The sequence below is a fragment of the Gouania willdenowi genome, chromosome 24 (genome assembly GCF_900634775.1).
Source record: "Gouania willdenowi chromosome 24, fGouWil2.1, whole genome shotgun sequence".
Taxonomy (NCBI): Eukaryota; Metazoa; Chordata; class Actinopteri; order Blenniiformes; family Gobiesocidae; genus Gouania; species Gouania willdenowi.
The window spans coordinates 20,357,497-20,366,067 of record NC_041066.1 but is presented as its reverse complement, the minus strand read 5'-3'; the positions used below and the strand labels follow the sequence as shown (position 1 = coordinate 20,366,067).

Below are 8,571 nucleotides of genomic sequence, written 5' to 3'. Positions count from 1 at the left end.
TGTTTTCCAGCCACTCTGTGTCCCACTTTAAACACTTCAGGTGCTCATCATCAGCACCTGAAATAACTGGGTTTCGTGCTGGTTTCTGCCACATCCTTTTCCCTGGATTGTTTTGACTGTGATGGAGGGCAAACGTTAAAATGTCTTTTTCTAAATTTAAACCAGGAAAAGTGTCACTTGAAAACAGCATGACAGCGCCTAACCAGGCTGTCAGGGTCATCAGCCTTTCCGCTGAATAAAGACGCTTATAGGATGAATGACGCTGGGGGAGAAAGTGACGTATAGTCATTAAAAATGTAGGAATAATGTAAAATCTGATGATTTAAAATGAGTCACATTCCATAAATCTATTTCTATCCTCCATCATAACATCTTATTTTGGCCAGGGGCCCAACGTGTGAATCTCGAGGCCCTGCGGATGAAGTATCGCCTCTGAAGTGAATTGTGTTTTCGTTTAAGAGGGGAATAGATTTCCTCTGTTTATTATGAGCATGGAGACGGATTTGCGTCACTGCGCAACTTGCAGCTTGAGATAAAGTTGCACAAATATTGAAAAAGGGAAGCTCTCGCAGTCATTATAAAGTTTCCCCTCCTTTCTGCTCCGGAAGAAATAAGGATTTCTTGCTGGATCCTAAAAATACTAAAAAACGCGTCTATTTTGAGGCTAAATCCAACATCCGCTCATTTAACACGAATCACAGCCCATCAAAAACAGGATGAGATGAAACTATAGACTCTAGTGTCCCTTTTAAGTGTTTACAGTTTATTTTTAATTCAATATAACTGTTTTAATATCAAACACGAGCTTTGAGATGAAAATAATGCGCAAAAAATGCAAATATATGGAGAATAATGGGTTTTCCTGGAGTTTCCTTGTTAACTCTCCTGCTGTTATTTTTAGACCAACAATTCTCAACTTGTGGGTCGGGACCCAACGTTAGATCGGGAACCTGTTTTGGTGAGGAACAGGCATTTGTAATGCAAATCCAAATCACATCCCTTTTTAAAAATAAATAAATAAATGCATACATAAATAAATAAAAATACAAATAAGGTGAAAATTTTGTTGCTATAGCCTATTTTTGTTTGAATTATTCTACAGCTGCATTTTATTTATAACACGCATGTTTTAGCTATAAATGAGCTAAACCTTAATTTCTTTATTTATTTTTTGCCACAAATGCACCAAATAGATAAAAAATAAATAAATAAATAAATAAAAATATACACATTAATAACAATATAATTCAAATAAAACACAATAATACAATATATAAATATGCAAAAAATAAACAAATAAATAAATAAAAATACAATCCTTAATTGATGTATAGACTTTAGAGTATATGGGTTCCTTATCTATGATATAATCAGGTGACAATTTTGTTGCTATAGCAACAACATTTTGTTTGAATTATTCCACAGCTGTATTCTATTTAAAACATGCATCCTATAGCTTGTAATGTGCTTTATTTATTTGTTTGGGACAAATACATGCAATAAACCAAGCACCTTTATTTTTATTTATTTATTTTTGCTTTATTTTATTTCATTTATTTTTTTCTGTTGTTTTTTGTGTGTTTTTTTAAATACATATCCTCTATATTCTGTGTATACATATCATTTTAACCCTGTATATGCTTCTTTTTAATGCTGCTGGAAATGTATTTATTTACTTCCCTGATCAAGGGATCAATAAAAATAATTTTATCTAATCTAATGTAATATATATGCACCATATTTTCAATGAAGCATTAACATGTGTTTACAGGGTGTGTCCTGAATCCAGGCCACTGAGGAACTCGTGATTTAAGCGACTTAAAAATAGGACAACATGAGTTTTTTTGTGCAGTGATCTGGTAAAGGAGGAGGTAAAGTAAAGAGGATTAAAATCGCCCCCAAGTGAGAAACTGTTAAACACGTCATTCTCAGCTGGAGAAGCGGGAGGCGCTGATTGGCTGAGAAAGCAACCAATCAGATCGAGGAGAGGAACTTCAGCGTTTAGCTGCTGCAGAGACGGATTGTCAGAGTTTGGAGAGAAACTTTTGGCTCAACTCAAGGAGAAGAGGACGATCATCATCATCTGTCGTCCTTTAAACAGAAAAAAAACCATCTCAGTGCTTTTGAGGCTCTTTAGAGGCTCAGAGATGTACACCACCGGGCTCAACCCGTTTTACGCATCGAACTTCAGCCTGTGGTCCGCGTACTGCGCGGGGGGCTTTGCTGTGGATACCGTTAAAAAGCCGTCGTTTTGCATCGCTGACATTCTCCAGGCTGGAGACGCAGAGAGCATCCCGGGGTCGTCGGCCCTGGTGGTGCACATGGGTCCCCACCATACCCAGCACTCCAACAACAATAACAACCCGCTGCGCCCCGGGGCTGGTGCGCCCGAGCCGTCGGTGTTCGGTGCGTCTCCTTATCACCACAGACACGGACTACAACTGACCTCAGTCCCCAGGACGGGCTTCACATCCCAGCAAACACCGCCGCCCTCCAGCAAAGACCTCAAATTTGGGATCGATCGGATATTATCCACAGACTTTGACCCAAAATGCAAAGAAAAGTCGTCTTTAAGAGGTGAGCATGAATTAAAAGAAACAAAACATGTTTTATTTTTTTTAAACTGTAGACTTTATGCACAGAAGACGAAGACATTAAGTGTAAAAAGCAGTGGTTCCCAACCTTATCTGGGTCGTGACCCCATTTTTAGTCACAAATCACGGGACATTTGTTCCTACAATTTAAGTTTTATTGACAAGATGCGCCACCTTAGATATTTATTTTAATACTTTTTGTTTATTTATGATGAATAGTTTATTTACATTTTATTTGATATTCAATATGTTAAGGTTTCGTTTATTCAGGAAATGTACTTTGATATCCTGACATCAAAGTCAATTTCCTGAAAATCAATTGTTTGAATAAATTAAACCATAACATATTATTCAAAAAGCTTGGATTTACATTTGAGAAAATCAAAGTCTATAGAATACAGTTGTTTGAAAAATAATAACAACAACAACAGTATTAATATCATTTATTTAATCAATTGCAAGACATTTCAGACGATCCCATTTTAATTCAGGGCGACCCTACATTGGGTCATGACCCCAAGGTTGAAAAACACTGGTAAAAAGGAAGGTGCCTCGAGTACCTTTGGTTTGTTTATTGTTTATAACTGTATTTTATACTTTCACTTCCTCAAATATAAATTTTAGTTTAAAAAAAAAAAAAAAACTACAAAATTCAAATAATTCCATAGTTAATTCAATAATAATAAAAACCTTTTTTTTATTTTTTAGATTGTTACTTTTTCAAATGAAAACACCACGTGCAATGTTAAAAACTGTATTTTATACTTTCACTTCTTCAAATATAAATCTAGTTTAAAAAAAAAAAAAGATTAATATCAAAATGGGGTCACGACCCCAAGGTTGAAAAACACAAGTTCCCTTGGTTTGTTTATTGTAAACTATAAACTTATCACATATTTTATGTAACAAACATTTAAGCCAGTGTTTTTCAACATTTGGATCGTGACCTCATATGGGGTCACCTGAAATGTCTTGTAAATTATGAGAAAAAATGTAATTCTAATAAAATTTTTAAAAAAAAAACTTAATTTTTTTTGTATTTTTTTTTAGGTTATTATTCTTTTCCAAATTAAAACAAATGTATTTTATACTTTCACTTCCTCAAATATAAATCTATAGTTTATAAATAAATTGTAGAAAAGTAAATGATTAACTAGTCTCTGGAGTTGCTAGAAATTTGTGATATCAAATTGGGGTCACGACCCAAGGTTGAAAAATACAAGTTCTGTTGTTTATTTCATACTATAAAATGAGCACATATTTTATTTAGATTACTATTGTTTTTCAAATTAAAACAACTGCATTTTGTACCTCCACTTCCTCAAATATAAATCTAGTTAAAAACTAAAATAAAAATACAGTAGAAAAATAAATGATGGGGTCGCCAGAAATTTGTGATATCAAAATTGGGGCCACGACTCAAAAAAAGTTTGGGAACCATGCACTGCTTTAAGTCATTTTACACATTTATCTCCACTTTATAAGCCTGCCACACTTCCTCAGATTGGCTGCTAATAGTTTCCACTTCCCCAATCTTACACCCAACAATAGGCCAAAGGTCAGGATCCAGCCACAAACAGCTGTAACACAGCTGGATAGACAGAAACCATGCAGTTACCAGACAATCCTTCCTCTTTTTATGATGATCCCACACCTTAAACACCCAGAGGAGTCAGTTCAGTCTCCTATACCTCTCACTGACCCAAAGCCTCTCCTCTGTGACAGATCTCACATCCATCGTTAGCTCCAACCGTCACTCAGGCGTCCACGTCCCCGTTCAGCCTCCGACCGGCCACTACTTCTCCTCCCTAGAGTCCGGGATCAGCGACGCGTCCTCCATGATGAGTTCACTAGGCAACAGCAGCAGGCAAACAGGCCAGCATCAGCATCAGCATCAGTTTCAGGACACCTTCCCAGGTAGAGCCCTCACATGTAGGACCCACCATAGACCGACCCATAGCCCTCACACTCCTGCACCTGCACCTAATGGACTGGTTTGATTCAAGTTTGTGTTGTTTCTTCTTTGTCTTTTTTCTTTTTATAGGTCCGTACGCCATCCTCACTAAAGACACAATGCCTCAGACGTACAAGAGGAAAAGGTCCTGGTCCAGGGCCGTGTTTTCCAACCTGCAGAGGAAAGGACTGGAGAAGAGGTTTGAGATACAGAAGTATGTCACCAAACCAGATAGAAAACAGCTGGCGGCCATGTTGGGGCTGACAGATGCTCAGGTGAGAGCGCTTTGCCTTTAACTGCCCGCAATGTTTATTAGAAATACACACAGCGACAGCAGGGCTTCAAAGTTTAACATAATCATTGAAAAAAATTATTTGTGTTGAACAAACATTTGGGAGCTGAAGTGTGTCCTTTATTGATTTATTTGAGCCTGGAAAAGTAAAGTTTCTATTGAATAATTACATTTCATAATAAAAAATTAAAAAAAGTCGTCAGCCCTTTTTTTTTTTTTTTTTAAAGATTTTATTTGATCATTTTTATTTGTGTTTTTTATACTAATTTCACAAATGTTATGTTTGAGTTAGCAAATGTATTTAAGTTTTTGGGTTTTTTGGGTTGCTAAAAGCGTTTAAATAACAATATTGTGAATAACTAAGTCTATGTTCTTAGATGATAAATATAATTAATAAATAGGGGGAAAAAAAGAAAAGAAGAAGAAATCCCACTCCCATATTGAAAAAATAAATATAGAATAAGCTGCATTTCTTTATTCCTCCAGATTTACTGGGTTTATGATTGTTGCTGGAAATACTTTCAAAAATATTTATAATTATTTATTAGTAATTCATGACTTATGTTAAAATGTTATGCCTGTTTATTTTTGTTGTTTTTTTGCACATATTTGTATCCAGACATCCAGTAAATTACATTTTTATAGTTTTTTTGTTTGTTTGTTTGTTTTTTTAATGTTTGTTTGTTTTTTGCACATATTTGTAAACAGACATCCAATAAATTAAATTTGAAATGTTTTCGAGATGTTGTTGGGTTTTTTTTATTTTTAATTTAAATTTTTTTAAATGTAAAAATATCAACTGGTTAAATAAGGTCAAGATTCAGGCCTGCAGCATCTTTGCAATGCACTACAGTGATAACGTTCTGCACAACAGAAATCAAGCGTTTAAAGTCTTTGTGTGTATCCAGTTACCTTTAAGACTCTCATGTTATAAGTAAAACATATTAAATATCATTTGGTCTTTCATTTCTTGCAAGTTTTCTAATGTGCCGTTTAGGATTTTTATTATTTACAAAAATAAACAAAAAAAATAAAAAATCCTGTGTAAATTTAGTAAAATGTTTATCAGCATGCATCGTTTTTTTTTTTTTTTTTTTTTTTTTTTTTTTTTAAATAATTGATTTATTTTTTTGATCTAATTAATTGTTCTGAATGTAGATTTTTAAATAAATAAATCTTCTGCCATGTGACCCGATGTTGACTGACTGGCCTTTTGTTTTTAGGTCAAAGTTTGGTTCCAGAACAGACGCATGAAATGGAGACACTCCAAAGAAGCGCAGGCCCAGAAGGACAAAAAGGACGAGAAAGCCGAGAAAAGTCCTCCTGATGCGGGCGTCTCGGAGCCCAGAGAGCCGCCGGAGTCCGAGTGTGAGAGCGAAGCCCGGAGCGAGTGTGAGTCCGAGGAGGCGGAGGACGAGAGTCCCGCGGAGGGATCGCTGGACGCTTCCAGTGGAACCAGCGGAGGAGGCTCCGCGGAGGCCGCAGCACCGGACCCGGTGGGCTCTCAGGGCCTGATATGAAGCCCGGGGACACAACCAAGACTGGGGGGGAATAAGGACATTTTGGACATGATATAACGCACCTGGAGACCCAGAATCAAGGAGACAATTTCGCTGAAAATCACCCCAGATTAATGGTTTGCAGGGGTGTTAAACTAATTTAGGTTCGGGGGCCAAATACGGACCAGTTTGAGCTTAAGTGGGCCACATTTCAGGTGGAAGAATGTGGGGCGCCAATTGTAAAGTTGTGCATGCTGAAATAAATAGCAACTTTATGCATCATTTAGCAAAAAAAAAAAAAAAACAAGTTTAATAAACATGTTTGGTGTTTCTTATGTTGCTTTTAACCAGATTTACAACAATATTTGTGAAATTTGTGATATTTCCGTTCTCATAGAATATAATGTCGATGTTAAATCTAATCTAATCTAATTTAATCTAAATTTAGATTTACTATGGAGCATTTAGATTTGACATTTACATTTAACATTGACATAAAATTTTAATTAGAAAAAATGATCACAAATATTGCTGTAAATCTGGTCAAAATGAACATAAACAAATTCACATATGTTTTGTAATGTGGTTTGTCGCTAAATGTTGCAAAAAGTGGCTCATTGTTGTTCATTTTAGCACGCTCAACTTTACGGCGCCCCATAGGAAAAAGAGAGTATATTCATTTTGCACTTAAATTTGCACTTCCATGCATAAATTACATACTCATACTGTATAAAAAATAAAGTATGTGAGTATGTCAGTACCTGCAGGACCTTCACATGAATTTGGGGGAATTTAGTGAAAAAAATTGTGGAAAATTTACCATATTTTGGAAAAATTGAGAGTTCTTTCAATAATTTGATATTAAAAAGGACTGCCGTCTTGTGATATAAGAACTGGAAAACTGAGCTCTGCAAATATTGTTGATTTTAATTGAATTTTTGGAGGGACTGAGATATCTATAAGTGAATTAGTTGGTAATCGACAAAAGGTTTCATGTTTTTTTTTTGTTTTGTTTTTTTTTCTACCATTTTTTTACTTTCTTGAGTGGGCCACATTTGATGCTCTATAGGGCCGTATTTGGCCCCTGGGCCTTGAGTTTGACACATTTGCTATTTGTTTTCCAATCAAGGGTTTTAATTAAATCCATAGTTTACTTTTCTATCAATAAACACCCACAAATATAAAAGCTATTTAAGTTGGAAAAAAGTGCTCCTGCAAATAAAAACTCTCTAAAGAGCCTCTGTGCAGGCAGGTGCTTTTAGTGTTTACTGCAGGTTTAGGCTTATCAACAGTGTTCATGGTTTGTATATGAATATATATTTGTGCTATTTTGTTAATGTTATTTGCACTGAAAAACTGTAAATAAAATATTTTCGTAAATTTATTATTATTATTAAAGCGGTATTATGTTACTTGGTTTACATTACATTTATTAAACTCTATATGCATCAACACACGTATTACATTTCACACACAATGAAGCTCCCACAAAGCATAGGCTGCAATAACCAATAAATAAATCAGTGTTTCTCAACCTTGGGGTCATGACCCCATGTGGGGTCGCCTGGAATTAAAAATGGGGTTTCCTGAAATGTCCACTAATTGCTAAAAAAAAAAAAAAAATGAAGAAGAAGAAGAAGAAGGAAAAAAAAAATATAATATAATATATATAATTACAAATAATGCTATATTCTTCTCTACGACAGCAATTCTCATGGTGGTTCGGGATCCAAAAGTGAGTCGCGGACAGCTGGTCATGTTGGACTTGTCTTTTATTTTGAAAGATGCTTTTCTATTAACAGGCATGCTGTGAAATGCATGTTGCACAAGAAAATATATAGATTGATGTTTTAAAAATAGACTTTACGTGTGTGTTTTCACTAAATTTGTTTGGTTGAAAGCGGGTCGCGATTTAATGACAGTGGCAAAATGTGCTCTACTACACACATTCTCACTCAAAAGTACTCTTTACTTTCACTCTGTCAAATATAAACATAATTCAAATAAAAAAAATACAGTATTAAAACTATCTGAGCTGGTGCATATGGTCACTTTCTGCACTAATAACTCTGTATTTGTAACAGTAAATGATCAAAAACTGTAACTCTAAAAAAAAAAATGATAAAAAAATGGGGTCACAACTTGAAAAAGGTTGGTGAACACTACGTTAAATGCTAAAAGCTGGTTTCAAATAAAGATGTGCAACATTAAATAAAACTAAAGTAGTAGAAT

General features: G+C 35.0%; 1 protein-coding gene across 2 annotated transcripts; it reads left to right on the top strand.

Moving 5' to 3' along the window:
- The first annotated feature begins 2,004 nt into the window (after positions 1–2,004).
- hlx1 (H2.0-like homeo box 1 (Drosophila)) lies at positions 2,005–6,646 on the top strand. Of its 2 annotated transcripts, XM_028439759.1 has the most exons (4): positions 2,005–2,577; positions 4,320–4,511; positions 4,639–4,823; positions 6,064–6,646. In XM_028439759.1, the coding sequence occupies exons 1-4, from the start codon at positions 2,148–2,150 to the stop codon at positions 6,358–6,360; spliced, it is 1,104 nt and encodes a 367-aa protein (XP_028295560.1). In that variant the 5' UTR covers positions 2,005–2,147; the 3' UTR covers positions 6,361–6,646. The 2 variants fall into 2 exon arrangements, with proteins under 2 accessions (XP_028295560.1, XP_028295561.1); XM_028439760.1 differs by lacking the exon at positions 4,320–4,511.
- Positions 6,647–8,571: the final 1,925 nt, after the last annotated feature.

Excerpts from the sequence above, each read along its gene's own strand:
- hlx1 (XM_028439759.1), top strand. The coding sequence starts at position 2,148 with ATGTACACCACCGGGCTCAACCCGTTTTACGCATCGAACTTCAGCCTG. Across the intron at positions 2,578-4,319 it reads AGAAAAGTCGTCTTTAAGAG|ATCTCACATCCATCGTTAGC; the intron begins GTGAGCATGAAT and ends CCTCTGTGACAG. Across the intron at positions 4,824-6,063 it reads TGGGGCTGACAGATGCTCAG|GTCAAAGTTTGGTTCCAGAA; the intron begins GTGAGAGCGCTT and ends TTTTGTTTTTAG.